This window comes from Oncorhynchus gorbuscha, linkage group LG13 (assembly GCF_021184085.1).
Source record: "Oncorhynchus gorbuscha isolate QuinsamMale2020 ecotype Even-year linkage group LG13, OgorEven_v1.0, whole genome shotgun sequence".
In the NCBI taxonomy this organism is placed as follows: Eukaryota; Metazoa; Chordata; class Actinopteri; order Salmoniformes; family Salmonidae; genus Oncorhynchus; species Oncorhynchus gorbuscha.
This window is the reverse complement of record NC_060185.1, coordinates 3,471,826-3,497,697: the sequence shown is the minus strand read 5'-3', so window position 1 is coordinate 3,497,697 and position 25,872 is coordinate 3,471,826. Positions and strand designations below refer to the sequence as shown.

The following is a 25,872-nucleotide window of genomic DNA, read 5'->3' as shown; positions in this document are numbered from 1 at the left end:
TTAACCCACTGTTCCTAGACCAGTTAACCCAATGTTCCTAGACCAGTTAACCCACTGTTCCTAGTTCCTAGACCAGTTAACCCACTGTTCCTAGACCAGTTAACCCACTGTTCCTAGACCAGTTAACCCACTGTTCCTAGACCAGTTAACCCACTGTTCCTAGACCAGTTAACCCACTGTTCCTAGATCAGTTAACCCACTGTTCCTAGACCAGTTAACCCACTGTTCCTAGACCAGTTAACCCACTGTTCCTAGACCAGTAAACCCACTGTTCCTAGACCAGTTAACCCACTGTTCCTAGGCCGCCATTGAAAATAATAATTTGTTGTTAATTGACTTACCTCGTTAAAAACAGGTAGTTCATCAATTTAGATTATTCATTACCTTCACAATCAATACTTGTCAATAGTTATCATATCAATGAGTAATACATTAAAACTGATATTCTTTTATTCAACATTCAATGAGTAACGATATGAGGAAAATAGTCCTCCACATTGTAGGACGTATGAACCATTGAATGACTGATTGTGCCGCACCTTGCTGGATCTCTAAATGCACGTGTGTCACCCCCATAGAGAGGCTTTTATGCTCTATTTTTTGTTAGGCCAGGGTGTGACTAGGGTGGGCATTCTAGTTTCGTTATTTCTATGTTTTCTATTTCTTGTTTTTTGGCCAAGTGTGGTTCTCAATCAGAGGCAGCTGTCTATCGTTGTCTCTGATTGAGAATCATATTTAGGCAGCCTTTTTTTCCCACCTGTGTTTTGTGGGTAGTTGGTTTCTGTTTATTTAACCTTACAGAACTGTTTCTTTTTTATTCCACTTTGTTATCTTTTTCAAGTGTTTTGGTTATTAAAGAATCATGAACACTTTACCGCGCTGCGTTTTGGTCCGATTCTCATTACGACGAGAGCCGTGACAACGTGATCGGCATCCTAGTCAGTCCACAAACACTCCACGTTGGTGAGTACAGGTCGCTGAAACAATGGGTGATTCTCAATTGGGATAAAAGTCTGTCCTCTCCTCGACTCCTCCGTCCTCTTCTCCTCCGTTACCCGGAAAAAGTGGTTGAGTGGTCGAGGAGAGTGTCATTTAGTTAGTAGTTCTCCTCACCTCGATAGTCCCCCTACTACTAAAATGTATCTTTCGGAGGTTTGAAATCTGCCCCTTTTGAATCAGCTGTTGTTTACTGGGAGGAGAAAAGCAGACATTTAAAAAAACACTACTTATCCTTCATCTAGAAAATGTTTTGCACAACTAGCTACATTCCTAGCTTTTTATTGCATTACACATTACCTTCCCTGTAAACCTCATTAACCTGATGACGAGCTAGCCCAGGGGATACCTCCCCTGTAAACGTCATTAACCTGATGACGAGCTAGCCCAGGGGATACCTCCCCTGTAAACCTCATTAACCTGATGACGAGCTAGCCCAGGGGATACCTCCCCTGTAAACGTCATTAACCTGATGACGAGCTAGCGTAGGGGATACCTCCCCTGTAAACGTCATTAACCTGATGACGAGCTAGCCCAGGGGATACCTCCCCTGTAAACCTCATTAACCTGATGACGAGCTAGCGTAGGGGATACCTCCCCTGTAAACGTCATTAACCTGATGACGAGCTAGCCCAAGGGATACCTCCCCTGTAAACGTCATTAACCTGATGACGAGCTAGCCCAGGGGATACCTCCCCTGTAAACCTCATTAACCTGATGACGAGCTAGCGTAGGGGATACCTCCCCTGTAAACCTCATTAACCTGATGACGAGCTAGCCCAAGGGATACCTCCCCTGTAAACGTCATTAACCTGATGACGAGCTAGCCCAAGGGATACCTCCCCTGTAAACGTCATTAACCTGATGACGAGCTAGCCCAGGGGATACCTCCCCTGTAAACCTCATTAACCTGATGACGAGCTAGCGTAGGGGATACCTCCCCTGTAAACGTCATTAACCTGATGACGAGCTAGCCCAGGGGATACCTCTCCTGTAAACCTCATTAACCTGATGACGAGCTAGCCCAGGGGATACCTCCCCTGTAAACCTCATTAACCTGATGACGAGCTAGCCCAGGGGATACCTCTCCTGTAAACGTCATTAACCTGATGACGAGCTAGCGTAGGGGATACCTCCCCTGTAAATGTCATTAACCTGATGACGAGCTAGCCCAGGGGATACCTCCCCTGTAAACCTCATTAACCTGATGACGAGCTAGCCCAGGGGATACCTCTCCTGTAAACGTCATTAACCTGATGACGAGCTAGCCCAGGGGATACCTCCCCTGTAAACGTCATTAACCTGATGACGAGCTAGCCCAGGGGATACCTCTCCTGTAAACGTCATTAACCTGATGACGAGCTAGAGTAGGAGATACCTCCCCTGTAAACGTCATTAACCTGATGACGAGCTAGCCCAGGGGATACCTCTCCTGTAAACCTCATTAACCTCATGATGAGCTAGCGCAGGAGATTCTAATTTCATACAAGCGTAGTTTCCTCTCCGAGCAAAACAAATTGAGATTCTCCCAAAGTAACGTACATCTGAAATAATCAATGTTACAGGTTACTTCTTGCGATCTTCCACATCACACATGTCTATGAATCGAAATATGGTTATAAACGCTAGTAACATGAACAAACATTTAGCAATCTGTGTTTGGCGCGCCATCAGTTGGTAGAAATGGAGTCCGATGTCTGTGATGGGTGCGTATCGTCACAATATGATTAAGCAATTTAAAAAAAAATACAAATTAAAAAAAGATATTTGTTTCTAACAGAATCAATTCAGCGTCATTTTACTGTTCTGTAATTCGATATGGTTGTTGACGCTCATGTAGCAGTGCACGGTAACCAAAAACAATATAATGAAGGCTCTTGCCTGCTCACGACATTCCCCACATCACATCCTGACAACGACAATCATCCCCCATGAGAGGATCCTATTCAGGGCGAAGAAGTGATTAGATTATTATGATCTTTATTTTTATACAGTGACTTCAGAAAGTATTCAGACCCTTTCATTTTTTCCATGTTTCAACCTTATTCTAAAATGGATGACATGATTTGTTTTCCTCATCAATCTACACACAATACCCCTCAATGACAAAGAAAAAAAAACAGGTTTTTATAAATGTTTGTAAATTTAGGGTTCGGACGGCTGTAGGGTTTTATTTTAATTTTATTTTACCTTTATTTAACCAGGCAAGTCAGTTAAGAACAAATTCTTATTTTCAATGACGGCCTAGGAACAGTGGGTTAACTGCCTGTTCAGGGGCAGAACGACAGATTTTGTACCTTGTCAGCTCAGGGATTTGAACTTTCGGTTACTAGTCCAATGCTCTAACCACTAGGCTACCCTGCCGCCCCTGCTGCCCCGGCTACCCTGCCGGGTTAGGACGGCCGTAGGGGTTAGGACGGCTGTAGGGGTTAGGACGGCCGTAGAGGTTAGGACGGCCGTAGGGGTTAGGATGGCCGTATGGGGTTAGGACGGCTGTAGGGGTTAGGAAGTCTGTAGGGGTTAGGACGGCCGTAGGGGTTAGGACGGCCGTAGGGGTTAGGACGGCCGTAGGGGTTAGGACGGCCGTAGGGGTTAGGACGGCCGTAGGGGTTAGGGCGGCCGTAGGGGTTAGGGCGGCCGTAGGGGTTAGGGCGGCCGTAGAGGTTAGGAAGGCCGTAGGGGTTAGGACGGCCGTAGGGGTTAGGGCGGCCGTAGAGGTTAGGAAGGCCGTAGGGGTTAGGGCGGCCGTAGGGGTTAGGGCGGCCGTAGAGGTTAGGAAGGCCGTAGGGGTTAGGGCGGCCGTAGGGGTTAGGACGGCCGTAGGGGTTAGGACGGCCGTAGGGGTTAGGGCGGCCGTAGAGGTTAGGAAGGCCGTAGGGGTTAGGGCGGCCGTAGGGGTTAGGGCCGTAGGGGTTAGAACGGCCGTAGGGGTTAGGGCGGCCGTAGGGGTTAGGACGGCCGTAGGGGTTAGGGCGGCCGTAGGGGTTAGGACGGCCGTAGGGGTTAGGACGGCCGTAGGGGTTAGGGCGGCCGTAGAGGTTAGGAAGGCCGTAGGGGTTAGGGCGGCCGTAGGGGTTAGGGCGGCCGTAGAGGTTAGGAAGGCCGTAGGGGTTAGGACCGCCGTAGGGGTTAGGACCGCCGTAGGGGTTAGGAAGGCTGCAGGGGGAGATAGGAGGGACCTATATCTGATGCTTCCCTGATGTCTTATGACCTTCTAGGGTCTGCATCCCAAATGGCACCCTATTCCCTATATCGTGCCCCTATCGGCCCTGGTCAAAAATAGTGCACCATGTAGAGAATCGGGTGCCATTTGGGCCACAGCTGTAATGAGTGGCCTGACCTGATCTGATCGTAAAGCCACACTGTGGATGTTAACTGTATAGGAAGGAGTACCACTGGAAGCAGCGTAAGTCTGTGTAACTACAGCATTATGTAGACTCTTACTGTCCCATTCCCCTCTCTGATGTTGCACAATGTTATGGACCTCACAGTATACACCATCTTGTCTGTATTGTACTGATTCATTGCAAATGTGGATACATTTTTCTCTTCTATTTCTATCTTTCTCTCTGTTTTGTGTCTGTCTGTGTCTATTGTACCTGTCCTCCTCCAGGAGCAGATTTCTCTCTCAGAGACCTAGGTTTCGGGGATCCTCTCCCTCCTCACGTGGCGTCATACCGTGACGACCTGGGTCTTGGTTCTGGTGGTGGTTTGGGCATGGGTCTGCCTCACCGTGACTACTCTGTGAGCATGTGCTCGGACGCTGACACGGAGCCGGACGGGGTCATGTCCCCGGAGCACGCTGTTAGACTGTGGGGTCGCAACACCAAGTCAGGACGCAGCTCCTGCCTGTCCAGCAGGGCCAACTCTAATCTGACACTCACAGACACCGAGCATGAGAACACTGAGAACGGTAGGGAACTGAAGCTTTCAACTTTGTGCTATAGGATAACCACTTTTGTGTCTCTTGCATTGCTACTGTATGTGTCTTGTTGATTTACCTACTTATTAGATGTATGGGAAATGGATGTATTGCTGAACATGAAAGCACTGAGAATGGTAAGGCTGCTTCACCTTTAGGACCTTAATGAACTGTATATTATACCTTAGATAGAACTGGATATTATACCTGGGATAGAACTGGATATTATACCTGGGATAGAACTGGATATTATACCTGGGATAGAACTGGATATTATACCTGGGATAGAACTGGATATTATACCTGGGATAGAACTGGATATTATACCTGGGATAGAACTGGATATTATACCTTAGATAGAACTGGATATTATACCTGGGATAGAACTGGATATTATACCTTAGATAGAACTGGATATTATACCTTAGATAGAACTGGATAGAACTGGATATTATACCTTAGATAGAACTGGATAGAACTGGATATTATACCTTAGATAGAACTGGATATTATACCTTAGATAGAACTGGATAGAACTGGATATTATACCTGGGATAGAACTGGATATTATACCTTAGATAGAACTGGATAGAACTGGATATTATACCTGGGATAGAACTGGATAGAACTGGATATTATACCTTACATAGAACTGGATATTATACCTGGGATAGAACTGGATAGAACTGGATATTATACCTTAGATAGAACTGGATAGAACTGGATATTATACCTGGGATAGAACTGGATATTATACCTGGGATAGAACTGGATATTATACCTGGGATAGAACTGGATATTATACCTGGGATAGAACTGGATATTATACCCGGGATAGAACTGGATATTATTCCTGGGATAGAACTGGATATTATACCTGGGATAGAACTGGATATTATACCCGGGATAGAACTGGATATTATACCTGGGATAGAACTGGATATTATACCTGGGATAGAACTGGATATTATACCTTAGATAGAACTGGATATTATACCTGGGATAGAACTGGATAGAACTGGATATTATACCTTGGATAGAACTGGATATTATACCTGGGATAGAACTAGATATTATACCTTAGATAGAACTGGATATTATACCTGGGATAGAACTGGATATTATACCTGGGATAGAACTGGATATTATACCTTGGATAGAACTGGATATTATACCTGGGATAGAACTAGATATTATACCTTAGATAGAACTGGATATTATACCTGGGATAGAACTGGATAGAACTGGATATTATACCTGGGATAGAACTGGATATTATACCTTAGATAGAACTGGATAGAACTGGATATTATACCTTGGATAGAACTGGATATTATACCTGGGATAGAACTGGATAGAACTGGATATTATACCTTTGATAGAACTGGATAGAACTGGATATTATACCTTTGATAGAACTGGATAGAACTGGATATTATACCTTAGATAGAACTGGATAGAACTGGATATTATACCTTTGATAGAACTGGATAGAACTGGATATTATACCTTAGATAGAACTGGATATTATACCTGGGATAGAACTGGATATTATACCTTTGATAGAACTGGATAGAACTGGATATTATACCTTTGATAGAACTGGATATTATACCTTAGATAGAACTGGATAGAACTGGATATTATACCTTAGATAGAACTGGATAGAACTGGATATTATACCTTAGATAGAACTGGATAGAACTGGATATTATACCTTAGATAGAACTGGATAGAACTGGATATTATACCTTAGATAGAACTGGATAGAACTGGATATTATACCTTAGATAGAACTGGATAGAACTGGATATTATACCTTAGATAGAACTGGATATTATACCTTAGATAGAACTGGATAGAACTGGATATTATACCTGGGATAGAACTGGATATTATACCTTAGATATAACTGGATAGAACTGGATATTATACCTGGGATAGAACTGGATAGAACTGGATATTATACCTTACATAGAACTGGATATTATACCTGGGATAGAACTGGATAGAACTGGATATTATACCTTAGATAGAACTGGATAGAACTGGATATTATACCTGGGATAGAACTGGATATTATACCTGGGATAGAACTGGATATTATACCTGGGATAGAACTGGATATTATACCTGGGATAGAACTGGATATTATACCCGGGATAGAACTGGATATTATTCCTGGGATAGAACTGGATATTATACCTGGGATAGAACTGGATATTATACCCGGGATAGAACTGGATATTATACCTGGGATAGAACTGGATATTATACCTGGGACAGAACTGGATATTATACCTTAGATAGAACTGGATATTATACCTGGGATAGAACTGGATATTATACCTGGGATAGAACTGGATATTATACCTGGGATAGAACTGGATATTATACCTGGGATAGAACTGGATATTATACCTTGGATAGAACTGGATATTATACCTGGGATAGAACTGGATATTATACCTTAGATAGAACCGGATATTATACCTGGGATAGAACTGGATATTATACCTGGGATAGAACTGGATATTATACCTGGGATAGAACTGGATATTATACCTTAGATAGAACTGGATATTATACCTGGGATAGAACTGGATATTATACCTGGGATAGAACTGGATATTATACCTGGGATAGAACTGGATATTATACCTTAGATAGAACTGGATATTATACCTTGGATAGAACTGGATATTATACCTGGGATAGAACTGGATAGAACTGGATATTATACCTTTGATAGAACTGGATAGAACTGGATATTATACCTTAGATAGAACTGGATATTATACCTGGGATAGAACTGGATATTATACCTGGGATAGAACTGGATATTATACCTTAGATAGAACTGGATATTATACCTGGGATAGAACTGGATATTATACCTGGGATAGAACTGGATAGAACTGGATATTATACCTTAGATAGAACTGGATATTATACCTGGGATAGAACTGGATAGAACTGGATATTATACCTTAGATAGAACTGGATAGAACTGGATATTATACCTGGGATAGAACTGGATATTATACCTGGGATAGAACTGGATATTATACCTGGGATAGAACTGGATATTATACCTTAGATAGAACTGGATAGAACTGGATATTATACCTGGGATAGAACTGGATATTATACCTTAGATAGAACTGGATAGAACTGGATATTATACCTGGGATAGAACTGGATATTATACCTGGGATAGAACTGGATATTATACCTTAGATAGAACTGGATAGAACTGGATATTATACCTGGGATAGAACTGGATATTATACCTGGGATAGAACTGGATATTATACCTGGGATAGAACTGGATATTATACCTGGGATAGAACTGGATATTATACCTGGGATAGAACTGGATAGAACTGGATATTATACCTTAGATAGAACTGGATAGAACTGGATATTATACCTGGGATAGAACTGGATATTATACCTGGGATAGAACTGGATATTATACCTGGGATAGAACTGGATATTATACCTTAGATAGAACTGGATATTATACCTGGGATAGAACTGGATAGAACTGGATATTATACCTTAGATAGAACTGGATAGAACTGGATATTATACCTGGGATAGAACTGGATAGAACTGGATATTATACCTTAGATAGAACTGGATAGAACTGGATATTATACCTGGGATAGAACTGGATATTATACCTGGGATAGAACTGGATATTATACCTGGGATAGAACTGGATATTATACCTTAGATAGAACTGGATATTATACCTGGGATAGAACTGGATAGAACTGGATATTATACCTTAGATAGAACTGGATAGAACTGGATATTATACCTGGGATAGAACTGGATAGAACTGGATATTATACCTTAGATAGAACTGGATAGAACTGGATATTATACCTGGGATAGAACTGGATATTATACCTGGGATAGAACTGGATATTATACCTTAGATAGAACTGGATATTATACCTGGGATAGAACTGGATATTATACCTTGGATAGAACTGGATATTATACCTTAGATAGAACTGGATATTATACCTGGGATAGAACTGGATAGTATACCTGGAATAGAACTGGATATTATACCTTGGATATAACTGGATATTATACCTGGGATAGAACTGGATATTATACCTGGGATAGAACTGGATATTATACCTGGGATAGAACTGGATATTATACCTGGGATAGAACTGGATATTATACCTGGGATAGAACTGGATATTATACCTTGGATAGAACTGGATATTATACCTGGGATAGAACTGGATATTATACCTGGGATAGAACTGGATATTATACCTGGGATAGAACTGGATATTATACCTGGGATAGAACTGGATATTATACCTTGGATAGAACTGGATATTATACCTGGGATAGAACTGGATATTATACCTTAGATAGAACTGGATATTATACCTGGGATAGAACTGGATATTATACCTGGGATAGAACTGGATATTATACCTGGGATAGAACTGGATATTATACCTGGGATAGAACTGGATATTATACCTTAGATAGAACTGGATATTATACCTTGGATAGAACTGGATATTATACCTGGGATAGAACTGGATAGAACTGGATATTATACCTTTGATAGAACTCGATAGAACTGGATATTATACCTTAGATAGAACTGTATATTATACCTGGGATAGAACTGGATATTATACCTGGGATAGAACTGGATATTATACCTTAGATAGAACTGGATATTATACCTGGGATAGAACTGGATAGAACTGGATATTATACCTTGGATAGAACTGGATATTATACCTGGGATAGAACTAGATATTATACCTTAGATAGAACTGGATATTATACCTGGGATAGAACTGGATATTATACCTGGGATAGAACTGGATATTATACCTTGGATAGAACTGGATATTATACCTGGGATAGAACTAGATATTATACCTTAGATAGAACTGGATATTATACCTGGGATAGAACTGGATAGAACTGGATATTATACCTGGGATAGAACTGGATATTATACCTTAGATAGAACTGGATAGAACTGGATATTATACATTGGATAGAACTGGATATTATACCTGGGATAGAACTGGATAGAACTGGATATTATACCTTTGATAGAACTGGATAGAACTGGATATTATACCTTTGATAGAACTGGATAGAACTGGATATTATACCTTAGATAGAACTGGATAGAACTGGATATTAAACCTTTGATAGAACTGGATAGAACTGGATATTATACCTTAGATAGAACTGGATATTATACCTGGGATAGAACTGGATATTATACCTTTGATAGAACTGGATAGAACTGGATATTATACCTTTGATAGAACTGGATATTATACCTTAGATAGAACTGGATAGAACTGGATATTATACCTTAGATAGAACTGGATAGAACTGGATATTATACCTTAGATAGAACTGGATAGAACTGGATATTATACCTTAGATAGAACTGGATAGAACTGGATATTATACCTTAGATAGAACTGGATAGAACTGGATATTATACCTTAGATAGAACTGGATAGAACTGGATATTATACCTTAGATAGAACTGGATAGAACTGGATATTATACCTTAGATAGAACTGGATAGAACTGGATATTATACCTTAGATAGAACTGGATAGAACTGGATATTATACCTTTGATAGAACTGGATAGAACTGGATATTATACCTTTGATAGAACTGGATAGAACTGGATATTATACCTTTGATAGAACTGGATAGAACTGGATATTATACCTTAGATAGAACTGGATATTATACCTGGGATATAACTGGATATTATACCTTTGATAGAACTGGATAGAACTGGATATTATACCTTAGATAGAACTGGATATTATACCTGGGATAGAACTGGATATTATACCTTTGATAGAACTGGATAGAACTGGATATTATACCTTGGATAGAACTGGATAGAACTGGATATTATACCTTGGATAGAACTGGATATTATACCTTAGATAGAACTGGATAGAACTGGATATTATACCTTGTATAGAACTGGATAGAACTGGATATTATACCTTAGATAGAACTGGATAGAACTGGATATTATACCTTGTATAGAACTGGATAGAACGGGATATTATACCTGGGATAGAACTGGATATTATACCTGGGATAGAACTGGATATTATACCTTAGATAGAACTGGATATTATACCTGGGATATAACTGGATATTATACCTTGGATAGAACTGGATATTATACCTGGGATAGAACTGGATAGAACTGGATATTATACCTTAGATAGAACTGGATATTATACCTTAGATAGAACTGGATATTATACCTTGGATAGAACTGGATATTATACCTGGGATAGAACTGGATAGAACTGGATATTATACCTTGGATAGAACTGGATATTATACCTGGGATAGAACTGGATAGAACTGGATATTATACCTTAGATAGAACTGGATATTATACCTTGGATAGAACTGGATATTATACCTTGGATAGAACTGGATATTATACCTGGGATAGAACTGGATAGAACTGGATATTATACCTTAGATAGAACTGGATATTATACCTTAGATAGAACTGGATATTATACCTGGGATAGAACTGGATAGAACTGGATATTATACCTTAGATAGAACTGGATATTATACCTTAGATAGAACTGGATATTATACCTTGGATAGAACTGGATAGAACTGGATATTATACCTTAGATAGAACTGGATATTATACCTTAGATAGAACTGGATAGAACTGGATATTATAACTTAGATAGAACTGGATAGAACTGGATATTATACCTTAGATAGAACTGGATAGAACTGGATATTATACCTTAGATAGAACTGGATAGAACTGGATATTATACCTTAGATAGAACTGGATATTATACCTGGGATAGAACTGGATATTATACCTTAGATAGAACTGGATATTATACCTGGGATAGAACTGGATATTATACCTTAGATAGAACTGGATAGAACTGGATATTATACCTTAGATAGAACTGGATATTATACCTTAGATAGAACTGGATATTATACCTTGGATAGAACTGGATATTATACCTTAGATAGAACTGGATATTATACCTTGGATAGAACTGGATATTATACCTTAGATAGAACTGGATAGAACTGGATATTATACCTTAGATAGAACTGGATAGAACTGGATAGTATACCTTTGATAGAACTGGATAGAACTGGATATTATACCTTTGATAGAACTGGATAGAACTGGATATTATACCTTTGATAGAACTGGATAGAACTGGATATTATACCTTAGATAGAACTGGATATTATACCTGGGATATAACTGGATATTATACCTTGGATAGAACTGGATATTATACCTGGGATAGAACTGGATAGAACTGGATATTATACCTTAGATAGAACTGGATATTATACCTTAGATAGAACTGGATATTATACCTTGGATAGAACTGGATATTATACCTGGGATAGAACTGGATAGAACTGGATATTATACCTTGGATAGAACTGGATATTATACCTGGGATAGAACTGGATAGAACTGGATATTATACCTTAGATAGAACTGGATATTATACCTTAGATAGAACTGGATATTATACCTTGGATAGAACTGGATATTATACCTGGGATAGAACTGGATAGAACTGGATATTATACCTTAGATAGAACTGGATATTATACCTTAGATAGAACTGGATATTATACCTGGGATAGAACTGGATAGAACTGGATATTATACCTTAGATAGAACTGAATATTATACCTTAGATAGAACTGGATATTATACCTTGGATAGAACTGGATAGAACTGGATATTATACCTTAGATAGAACTGGATATTATACCTTAGATAGAACTGGATAGAACTGGATATTATACCTTAGATAGAACTGGATAGAACTGGATATTATACCTTAGATAGAACTGGATAGAACTGGATATTATACCTTAGATAGAACTGGATATTATACCTTAGATAGAACTGGATATTATACCTTGGATAGAACTGGATATTATACCTTAGATAGAACTGGATATTATACCTTGGATAGAACTGGATATTATACCTTAGATAGAACTGGATAGAACTGGATATTATACCTTAGATATAACTGGATATTATACCTTGGATAGAACTGGATATTATACCTTAGATAGAACTGGATATTATACCTTAGATAGAACTGGATATTATACCTTAGATAGAACTGGATATTATACCTTAGATAGAACTGGATATTATACCTTAGATTGAACTGGATATTATACCTTAGATAGAACTGGATAGTATACCTTAGATAGAACTGGATATTATACCTTAGATAGAACTGGATATTATACCTTGGATAGAACTGGATATTATACCTTGGATAGAACTGGATATTATACCTTAGATAGAACTGGATAGAACTGGATATTATACCTTAGATAGAACTGGATATTATACCTTGGATAGAACTGGATACTATACCTTAGATAGAACTGGATAGAACTGGATATTATACCTTGTATAGAACTGGATAGAACTGGATATTATACCTTAGATAGAACTGGATATTATACCTTAGATAGAACTGGATAGAACTGGATATTATACCTTGTATAGAACTGGATATTATACCTTAGATAGAACTGGATATTATACCTGGGATAGAACTGGATATTATACCTTAGATAGAACTGGATATTATACCTGGGATAGAACTGGATATTATACCTGGGATAGAACTGGATATTATACCTGGGATAGAACTGGATATTATACCTGGGATAGAACTGGATAGAACTGGATATTATACCTTAGATAGAACTGGATAGCACTGGATATTATACCTTAGATAGAACTGGATATTATACCTGGGATAGAACTGGATATTATACCTTAGATAGAACTGGATATTATACCTGGGATAGAACTGGATATTATACCTTAGATAGAACTGGATATTATACCTGGGATAGAACTGGATATTATACCTGGGATAGAACTGGATATTATACCTTAGATAGAACTGGATATTATACCTGGGATAGAACTGGATATTATACCTGGGATAGAACTGGATATTATACCTGGGATAGAACTGGATATTATACCTGGGATAGAACTGGATATTATACCTGGGATAGAACTGGATATTATACCTGGGATAGAACTGGATATTATACCTGGGATAGAACTGGATATTATACCTGGGATAGAACTGGATATTATACCTTAGATAGAACTGGATATTATACCTGGGATATAACTGGATATTATACCTTAGATAGAACTGGATATTATACCTGGGATAGAACTGGATATTATACCTGGGATAGAACTGGATAGAACTGGATATTATACCTTAGATAGAACTGGATAGAACTGGATATTATACCTTAGATAGAACTGGATATTATACCTGGGATAGAACTGGATATTATACCTTAGATAGAACTGGATATTATACCTGGGATAGAACTGGATATTATACCTTAGATAGAACTGGATATTATACCTGGGATAGAACTGGCTATTATACCTGGGATAGAACTGGATATTATACCTTAGATAGAACTGGATATTATACCTGGGATAGAACTGGATATTATACCTGGGATAGAACTGGATATTATACCTGGGATAGAACTGGATATTATACCTGGGATAGAACTGGATATTATACCTGGGATAGAACTGGATATTATACCTGGGATAGAACTGGATATTATACCTGGGATAGAACTGGATATTATACCATAGATAGAACTGGATATTATACCTGGGATAGAACTGGATAGAACTGGATATTATACCTTGGATAGAACTGGATATTATACCTGGGATAGAACTGGATAGAACTGGATATTATACCTTAGATAGAACTGGATATTATACCTGGGATAGAACTGGATATTATACCTGGGATAGAACTGGATATTATACCTTAGATAGAACTGGATATTATACCTGGGATAGAACTGGATATTATACCTGGGATAGAACTGGATATTATACCTGGGATAGAACTGGATATTATACCTGGGATAGAACTGGATATTATACCTGGGATAGAACTGGATATTATACCTGGGATAGAACTGGATATTATACCTTAGATAGAACTGGATATTATACCTGGGATATAACTGGATATTATACCTTAGATAGAACTGGATATTATACCTGGGATAGAACTGGATATTATACCTGGGATAGAACTGGATATTATACCATAGATAGAACTGGATATTATACCTGGGATAGAACTGGATATTATACCTGGGATAGAACTGGATAGAACTGGATATTATACCTTAGATAGAACTGGATGTACCATGTGTGTGCATACTACTACATACAGGATCCATCAGATATACAGAACTACTACCCACTTAACAGGTGTGGAATATCAATAATCTGATTAAACAGCATGATCATTACACAGGTGCACTTTGTGCTGTGGACAATGAAAGTGTGCAGTTTTGTCACACAACACAACGCCACAGATGTCTCTAGTTTTGAGAGAGCCTGCAATTGGCACGCTGACTGCAGGAATGTCCTTCAGAGCTGTTGCCAGACAATGTCATGTTTATTTATCTACCATAAGCCGCCTCCAATGTCGCTTTAGAGAATTTGGCAGTACGGCCAACCGATCTCACAACCGCAGACCACGTGTAATGAGTTGTGTGGGCGAGAAGTTTGTTGATGAGTGCCCCATGGTGGCGGTGGGGTTATGGTATGGGCAGACACAAGCTACGGACAACGAACGTAATTGCCTTTCATCGATTGGCAATTTGAATGCACAAAAATACTGCAACGTAATCCTGAGGCCCATTGTGAGGCCCAGTGTGAGGTCAATGGGCCTCAGGATCCTATTGCAGTATTTTTGTGCATTCAAATTGCCAATCGATGAAAGGCAATTACGTTCGTTGTCCTTAGTTTATGCCTGCCCATACCATTTTGTATTAAAGGTGTCTCTAACCAACAGATGCATATCTGTATTCCCAGGTCATGTGAAATCCATAGATTAGGACCTAATGAATTGATTTCAGTTGGCTGATTTCCTTTATATGAAGTGTAACTCAGTAAAATCAATGAAATTGTTACATGTTGTGCTTATATTTGTGTTCAGTGTAGGTCGATGTCATAGGGGAAGGCACAGGGGGTCAAAGGGTAATCACAGCCATCTGAATGGGGCGCAGCACAGTCAAAGGTCACACAGTTTAGGCGAGATAACAGCAGCGTCTTATAGCTCTCGTTAATGTGCTGCTGCTTAACCTACTACATACCGGATCAATGTGTGTTTAGTGTTAATGGGTTAAAATCTTAATTATGTAGCGATGAATTATTCTAGAACTCAAAAATGATGTATCGATGAATTATTCTAGAACTCAAGAATTATGTAGTGATGAATTATTCTAGAACTCAAAAATGATGTAGCGATGAATTATTCTAGAACTCAAAAATGATGTAGCGATGAATTGTTCTAGAACTCAAGAATTATGTAGTGATTAATTATTCTAGAACTCAATGCTGCTTCCTCTTCTTCTTAACTCTTTGCCCTCTAAAAATATGTATTGAATTGGCATTGTGCCACATTGTCCTTGAGATCAGCAAGACTCAAGAGAGACTAATTTACATATTGAGACTTCTTATTAATTGTTGAATAATTTATTAGGTAGTGATACTCTATGGCACTTACCCTGGTATGCAACTACATCATTTTTAAGATGAAAGTGACGGCCATTTCCTTTTTGTGCAGTGTTTCTCTTAGGTTGTAAGCTGCCCGACCGATACAATTCTATCTCTGAATTTGAATTTGGGTCGCCCTTGTAATTGTGCCCTGCTTGGAAAATAATCCATGGGGGTCACTGGTCACTGTGCTATTTGTCCACCAGGAGACAGACCTATTACAGCCTGACCAGAGTGTACGACCCAGGAGACAGATCTATTACAGCCTGACCAGAGTGTACGACCCAGGAGACAGACCTATTACAGTCTGACCAGAGTGTACGACCCAGGAGACAGACCTATTACAGTCTGACCAGAGTGTACGACCCAGGAGACAGATCTATTACAGCCTGACCAGAGTGTACGACCCAGGAGACAGATCTATTACAGTCTGACCAGATGAATCATGACAGGTTCCTTTAATATCTGTTTATAAACTTTAGAGAATAAAATGTCTCTGAGAGAAGAAAATCCTCGAGTGTTTGACCTCTCCAGAACTGATATTAAACCTTAATGACATGATATGGTAATGAAGTAATAGCCATATCATATTCCCTTCTGTGACACAGTGACTGGCTGCATCCCAAACGCCACCCTGTTAACGGCACCCTGTTGGCTGTTGCCTACACAGGGCACCCATAGGGCTCTGGTCCAAATTAGTGCACTAAAAAAAGGGAATTAGGGTGCCATTTGGGATGCATGGATAGTGGGGATTAATATGACGTGGTGGTTATGAGGCGTGTGCGAGTGGAAACGGATGACTAGGCTCGGCGCGTGGCAGCATGGTGACAGAGGCAGAAAAAGACAGGAAGGGATGCAGCTTTCTCTTATCCATCTTATCCATCTTAACCCTCTTATCCATCTTATCCATCTTAACCATCTTAACCCTCTTAACCCTCTTATCCATCTTAACCCTCTTAACCATCTTAACCCTCTTATCCATCTTAACCATCTTAACCCTCTTATCCATCTTATCCATCTTAACCATCTTAACCCTCTTATCCCTCTTAACCCTCTTAACCCTCTTAACCCTCTTATCCATCTTAACCATCTTAACCCTCTTAACCCTCTTATCCCTCTTAACCCTCTTAACCCTCTTATCCATCTTAACCCTCTTAACCATCTTAACCCTCTTAACTCTCTTAACCCTCTTAACCCTCTTATCCATCTTAACCCTCTTATCCATCTTAACCCTCTTATCCATCTTAACCATCTTATCCATCTTAACCCTCTTATCCATCTTATCCATCTTAACCCTCTTAACCCTCTTATCCCTCTTAACCCTCTTAACCCTCTTATCCCTCTTAACCCTCTTAACCCTCTTATCCATCTTAACCATCTTAACCCTCTTAACCCTCTTATCCCTCTTAACCCTCTTAACCATCTTAACCCTCTTAACTCTCTTAACCCTCTTAACCCTCTTATCCATCTTAACCCTCTTATCCATCTTAACCCTCTTATCCATCTTAACCATCTTATCCATCTTAACCCTCTTATCCATCTTATCCATCTTAACCATCTTATCCATCTTAACCATCTTAACCATCTTAACCATCTTAACCAGCTCTCCGTTTTTCTGCCGGCATCCGAAAGGGCACCTTTGTTCCCTATATAGTGTACTACTGTTGACCATGGGCTCTCGTACACTCTATATAGTGTACTACTGTTGACCATGGGCTCTGGTGCACTCTATATAGTGAACAAGGTGGCATTGGGGACTCAATCTCTGTCTCTCTGAGGCTTGACGCTGCTAAATTGCTCCCCAGGGCCCAGTGAGTCTCTGTGCTAGCATAGAAGTTAATTGCGTTCTGGGAAAGTGTCAAGATGAAGCATGTCAAGTCTGAACTTGATTAAGCCTGTGTGGGCTGTGGAAGCACCCAGCACCATACTGACTGTCTGGTTGAGCCTGTGAGGGCTGTGGAAGCACCCAGCACCATACTGACTGTCTGGTTGAGCCTGTGAGGGCTGTGGAAGCATCCAGCACCATACTGACTGTCTGGTTGAGCCTGTGTGGGCTGTGGAAGCATCCAGCACCATACTGACTGTCTGGTTGAGCCTGTGAGGGCTGTGGAAGCACCCAGCACCATACTGACTGTCTGGTTGAGCCTGTGTGGGCTGTGGAAGCATCCAGCACCATACTGACTGTCTGGTTGAGCCTGTGAGGGCTGTGGAAGCATCCAGCACCATACTGACTGTCTGGTTGAGCCTGTGTGGGCTGTGGAAGCATCCAGCACCATACTGACTGTCTGGTTGAGCCTGTGTGGGCTGTGGAAGCACCCAGCACCATACTGACTGTCTGGTTGAGCCTGTGAGGGCTGTGGAAGCATCCAGCACCATACTGACTGTCTGGTTGAGCCTGTGTGGGCTGTGGAAGCACCCAGCACCATACTGACTGTCTGGTTGAGCCTGTGCGGGCTGTGGAAGCATCCAGCACCATACTGACTGTCTGGTTGAGCCTGTGCGGGCTGTGGAAGCATCCAGCACCATACTGACTGTCTGGTTGAGCCTGTGCGGGCTGTGGAAGCATCCAGCACCATACTGACTGTCTGGTTGAGCCTGTGTGGGCTGTGGAAGCATCCAGCACCATACTGACTGTCTGGTTGAGCCTGTGTGGGCTGTGGAAGCATCCAGCACCATACTGACTGTCTGGTTGAGCCTGTGTGGGCTGTGGAAGCATCCAGCACCATACTGACTGTCTGGTTGAGCCTGTGTGGGCTGTGGAAGCATCCAGCACCATACTGACTGTCTGGTTGAGCCTGTGTGGGCTGTGGAAGCATCCAGCACCATACGGACTGTCTGGTTGAGCCTGTGTGGGCTGTGGAAGCATCCAGCACCATACTGACTGTCTGGTTGAGCCTGTGTGGGCTGTGGAAGCATCCAGCACCATACTGACTGTCTGGTTGAGCCTGTGAGGGCTGTGGAAGCATCCAGCACCATACTGACTGTCTGGTTGAGCCTGTGAGGGCTGTGGAAGCATCCAGCACCATACTGACTGTCTGGTTGAGCCTGTGTGGGCTGTGGAAGCATCCAGCACCATACTGACTGTCTGGTTGAGCCTGTGTGGGCTGTGGAAGCACCCAGCACCATACTGACTGTCTGGTTGAGCCTGTGTGGGCTTTGGAAGCACCCAGCACCATACTGACTGTCTGATTAAGCCTGTGTGGGCTGTGGAAGCATCCAGCACCATACTGACTGTCTGGTTGAGCCTGTGTGGGCTGTGGAAGCATCCAGCACCATACTGACTGTCTGGTTGAGCCTGTGTGGGCTGTGGAAGCACCCAGCACCATACTGACTGTCTGGTTGAGCCTGTGTGGGCTGTGGAAGCACCCAGCACCATACTGACTGTCTGATTAAGCCTGTGTGGGCTGTGGAAGCATCCAGCTGTCATGCAGGTGAAAGAGGACCCAAAAGCGACTTAACAGAAACAGAGTTTATTTAAGTCCAAACAGGGAATAACAGAAATCCTCTAGTCTGTAGAGGGGAATAACTGGAGAAGCGGCCACAGACTGCAGGTCGCTTCGGGTAGGCGCAGGCCGTAGTAGACAGAGACACCTGCTCACATGCAGCATCTGATGAAGGCAAAAAACACGACAGGACAGGGCGATACACAATCACAGCAAAAACACGACAGGACAGGGCGAAACGCAATCACAGCATGGTGAATACTAAACAAGGAACCGACGGGACAGGAACGGAACACAAAGGAATAAATAGGGACTCTAATCAGGGGAAAGGATCGGGAACAGGTGTGGGACGACTAAATGATGATTAGGGGAATAGGAACAGCTGGGAGCAGGAACGGAACGATAGAGAGAAGAGAGAGCGAGAGAGTGAGAGGGGGAGGGGGAGAGAGAGGGATAGAAAGAGGGAAAGAACCCAATAAGACCAGCAGAGGGAAACGAACAGAATGGGGAGCACAGGGACAAGACATGATAATAAATGACAAACATGACAGTACCCCCCCACTCACCGAGCGCCTCCTGGCGCACTCGAGGAGGAATCCTGGCGGCAACGGAGGAAATCATCGATGAGTGAACGGTCCAGCACGTCCCGAGACGGAACCCAACTCCTCTCCTCAGGACCGTAACCCTCCCAATCCACTAAGTATTGGTGACCCCGTCCCCGAGAACGCATGTCCATGATCTTATGTACCTTGTAAATAGGTGCGCTCTCGACAAGGACGGGAGGGGGGAGGGAAGACGAACGGGGGTGCGAAGAAAAGGCTTAACACAGGAGACATGGAAGACAGGATGGACGCGACGAAGATGTCGCGGAAGAAGCAGTCGCACAGCGACAGGATTGACGACCTGGGAGACACGGAACGGACCAATGAACCGCGGAGTCAACTTACGAGAAGCTGTCGTAAGAGGAAGGTTGCGAGTGGAAAGCCACACTCTCTGGCCGCAACAATACCTTGGACTCTTAATCCTGCGTTTATTGGCGGCTCTCACCGTCTGTGCCCTGTAACGGCAAAGTGCAGACCTCACCCTCCTCCAGGTGCGCTCACAACGTTGGACAAACGCTTGAGCGGAGGGAACGCTGGACTCGGCAAGCTGGGATGAGAACAGAGGAGGCTGGTAACCCAGACTACTCTGAAACGGAGATAACCCGGTAGCAGACGAAGGAAGCGAATTGTGAGCGTATTCTGCCCAGGGGAGCTGTTCTGCCCAAGACGCAGGGTTTCTGAAAGAAAGGCTGCGTAGTATGCGACCAATCGTCTGATTGGCCCTCTCTGCTTGACCGTTAGACTGGGGATGAAACCCGGAAGAGAGACTGACGGACGCACCAATCAAACGACAGAACTCCCTCCAAAACTGTGACGTGAATTGCGGGCCTCTGTCTGAAACGGCGTCTAACGGGAGGCCATGAATTCTGAATACATTCTCAATAATGATTTGTGCCGTCTCCTTAGCGGAAGGAAGTTTAGCGAGGGGAATGAAATGTGCCGCCTTAGAGAACCTATCGACAACCGTCAGAATCACAGTCTTCCCCGCAGACAAAGGCAGACCGGTAATGAAGTCTAAGGCAATGTGAGACCATGGTCGAGAAGGAATGGGGAGCGGTCTGAGACGACCGGCAGGAGGAGAGTTACCCGACTTAGTCTGCGCGCAGTCCGAACAAGCAGCCACGAAACGGCGCGTGTCACGCTCCTGAGTCGGCCACCAAAAGCGCTGGCGAATAGACGCAAGAGTGCCTCGAACACCGGGATGACCAGCTAACTTGGCAGAGTGAGCCCACTGAAGAACAGCCAGACGAGTGGAAACAGGAACGAAAAGGAGGTTACTAGGACAAGCGCGCGGCGACGCAGTGTGCGTGAGTGCTTGCTTAACCTGTCTTTCAATTCCCCAGACTGTTAACCCGACAACACGCCCATAAGGAAGAATCCCCTCGGGATCAGTAGAAGCCACAGAAGAACTAAACAGACGGGATAAGGCATCAGGCTTGGTGTTCTTGCTACCCGGACGGTAAGAAATCACAAACTCGAAACGAGCGAAAAACAACGCCCAACGAGCTTGACGGGCATTAAGTCGTTTGGCAGAACGGATGTACTCAAGGTTCTTATGGTCTGTCCAAACGACAAAAGGAACGGTCGCCCCCTCCAACCACTGTCGCCATTCGCCTAGGGCTAAGCGGATGGCGAGCAGTTCACGGTTACCCACATCATAGTTGCGCTCAGATGGCGACAGGCGATGAGAAAAATAAGCGCAAGGATGAACCTTATCGTCAGACTGGAAGCGCTGGGATAGAATGGCTCCCACGCCTACCTCTGAAGCGTCAACCTCGACAATGAATTGTCTAGTGACGTCAGGAGTAACGAGGATAGGAGCGGACGTAAAACGTTCTTTTAGAAGATCAAAAGCTCCCTGGGCGGAACCGGACCACTTAAAACACGTCTTGACAGAAGTAAGAGCTGTGAGAGGGGCAGCAACTTGACCGAAATTACGAATGAAACGCCGATAGAAATTAGCGAAACCTAAAAAGCGCTGCAACTCGACACGTGACCTTGGAACGGGCCAATCACTGACAGCTTGGACCTTAGCGGAATCCATCTGAATGCCTTCAGCGGAAATAACGGAACCGAGAAAAGTAACGGAGGAGACATGAAAAGAGCACTTCTCAGCCTTTACGTAGAGACAATTCTCTAAAAGGCGCTGTAGAACACGTCGAACGTGCTGAACATGAATCTCGAGTGACGGAGAAAAAATCAGGATATCGTCAAGATAGACAAAAACAAAAATGTTCAGCATGTCTCTCAGAACATCATTAACTAATGCCTGAAAAACAGCTGGCGCATTGGCGAGACCGAACGGCAGAACCCGGTACTCAAAATGCCCTAACGGAGTGTTAAACGCTGTTTTCCACTCGTCCCCCTCTCTGATGCGCACGAGATGGTAAGCGTTACGAAGGTCCAACTTAGTAAAGCACCTGGCTCCCTGCAGAATCTCGAAGGCTGATGACATAAGGGGAAGCGGATAACGATTCTTAACCGTTATGTCATTCAGCCCTCGATAATCCACGCAGGGGCGCAGAGTACCGTCCTTCTTCTTAACAAAAAAGAACCCCGCCCCGGCCGGAGAAGAAGAAGGCACTATGGTACCGGCGTCAAGAGACACAGACAAATAATCCTCGAGAGCCTTACGTTCGGGAGCCGACAGAGAGTATAGTCTACCTCGAGGAGGAGTGGTCCCCGGAAGGAGATCAATACTACAATCATACGACCGGTGAGGAGGAAGGGAGTTGGCTCGGGACCGACTGAAGACCGTGCGCAGATCATGATATTCCTCCGGCAATCCTGTCAAATCGCCAGGTTCCTCCTGAGAAGTAGGGACAGAAGAAACGGGAGGGATGGCAGACATTAAACACTTCACATGACAAGAAACGTTCCAGGATAGGATAGAATTACTAGACCAATTAATAGAAGGATTATGACATACTAGCCAGGGATGACCCAAAACAACAGGTGTAAACGGTGAACGAAAAATCAAAAAAGAAATAGTCTCACTGTGGTTACCAGATACTGTGAGGGTTAAAGGTAGTGTCTCAAATCTGATACTGGGAAGATGACTACCATCTAAGGCGAACATGGGCGTAGGCTTATCTAACTCTCTGAAAGGAATGTCATGTTTCCGAACCCATGCTTCGTCCATGAAACAACCCTCAGCCCCAGAGTCTATCAAGGCACTACATGTAGCACCCGAACCGGTCCAGCGTAGATGGACCGACAAAGTAGTACAGGATTTTGATGGAGAGACTTGAGTAGTTGCGCTCACCTGTAGCCCTCCGCTTACAGATGAGCTCTGGCTTTTACTGGACATGAATTAACAAAATGTCCAGCAACTCCGCAATAGAGGCACAGGCGGTTGGTGATCCTCCGTTCCCTCTCCTTAGTCGAGATGCGAATCCCTCCCAGCTGCATGGGCTCAGACTCTGAGCCAGAGGAGGGAGATGGTTGCGATGGGAAGCAGGGAAACACCGTTGATGCGAGCTCTCTTCCACGAGCCCGGTGACGAAGATCTACCCGTCGTTCTATGCGGATGGCGAGAGCAATCAAAGAGTCCACATCTGAAGGAACCTCCCGGGAGAGAATCTCATCCTTAACCACTGCGTGGAGTCCCTCCAGAAAACGAGCGAGCAGCGCCGGCTCGTTCCACTCACTAGAGGCAGCAAGAGTGCGAAACTCAATAGAATAATCCGTTATGGACCGTTCACCTTGGCATAAGGAAGCCAGGGCCCTAGAAGCCTCCCTACCAAAAACTGAACGGTCAAAAACCCGAATCATCTCCTCTTTAAAGTTCTGGAATTTGTTAGAGCAATCAGCCCTTGCCTCCCAGATAGCTGTGCCCCATTCTCGAGCCCGGCCAGTAAGGAGTGAAATGACGTAAGCAACCCGAGCTCTCTCTCTAGAGTATGTGTTGGGTTGGAGAGAGAACACAATCTCACACTGCGTGAGAAAGGAGCGGCACTCAGTGGGCTGCCCGGAGTAGCAAGGTGGGTTATTAACCCTAGGTTCTGGAGGCTCGGCAGGCCAGGAAGTAACAGGTGGCACGAGACGTAGACTCTGGAACTGTCCAAAGAGGTCGGAAACCTGAGCGGCCAGGTTCTCCACGGCATGGCGAGCAGCAGACAATTCCTGCTCGTGTCTGCCGAGCATGGCTCCTTGGATCTCGACGGCAGTGTAACGAGCGTCTGAAGTCGCTGGGTCCATTCCTTGGTCGGTTCCTTCTGTCATGCAGGTGAAAGAGGACCCAAAAGCGACTTAACAGAAACAGAGTTTATTTAAGTCCAAACAGGGAATAACAGAAATCCTCTAGTCTGTAGAGGGGAATAACTGGAGAAGCGGCCACAGACTGCAGGTCGCCGGGTAGGCGCAGGCCGTAGTAGACAGAGACACCTGCTCACACGCAGCATCTGATGAAGGCAAAAAACACGACAGGACAGGGCGATACACAATCACAGCAAAAACACGACAGGACAGGGCGAAACGCAATCACAGCATGGTGAATACTAAACAAGGAACCGACGGGACAGGAACGGAACACAAAGGAATAAATAGGGACTCTAATCAGGGGAAAGGATCGGGAACAGGTGTGGGACGACTAAATGATGATTAGGGGAATAGGAACAGCTGGGAGCAGGAACGGAACGATAGAGAGAAGAGAGAGCGAGAGAGTGAGAGGGGGAAGGGGAGAGAGAGGGATAGAAAGAGGGAAAGAACCCAATAAGACCAGCAGAGGGAAACGAACAGAATGGGGAGCACAGGGACAAGACATGATAATAAATGACAAACATGACACCAGCACCATACTGACTGTCTGGTTGAGCCTGTGTGGGCTGTGGAAGCATCCAGCACCATACTGACTGTCTGGTTGAGCCTGTGTGGGCTGTGGAAGCATCCAGCACCATACTGACTGTCTGGTTGAGCCTGTGTGGGCTGTGGAAGCATCGAGCACCATACTGACTGTCTGGTTGAGCCTGTGAGGGCTGTGGAAGCATCCAGCACCATACTGACTGTCTGGTTGAGCCTGTGTGGGCTGTGGAAGCATCCAGCACCATACTGACTGTCTTAAGAATGCTTTCTTCTTTGTCTCCTACTACTTATGGAAAAGTGCTCAAAATAGCCCACGTTAACATGCGTAGCTTAAGAAACAAGGTTCCTGAAATCAATAATTTACTAGTAACAGATGACATTCATATTCTGACTATCTCTGAAACTCACTTAGATAATACCTTTG

The 25,872-nt window shown here is 43.1% G+C and overlaps 1 protein-coding gene across 1 annotated transcript in view; it reads left to right on the top strand.

Annotated features, from left to right (window-relative positions):
- tenm4 (teneurin transmembrane protein 4) overlaps window positions 1-25,872 on the top strand; it is a 484,585-nt gene that overhangs the window by 1,772 nt on the left and 456,941 nt on the right. Inside the window, exon 2 of the mRNA XM_046293604.1 lies at window positions 4,610-4,909. Within this exon, the coding sequence (XP_046149560.1) occupies window positions 4,610-4,909 (300 nt within the window). The remainder of the gene's footprint in view (window positions 1-4,609; window positions 4,910-25,872) is intronic.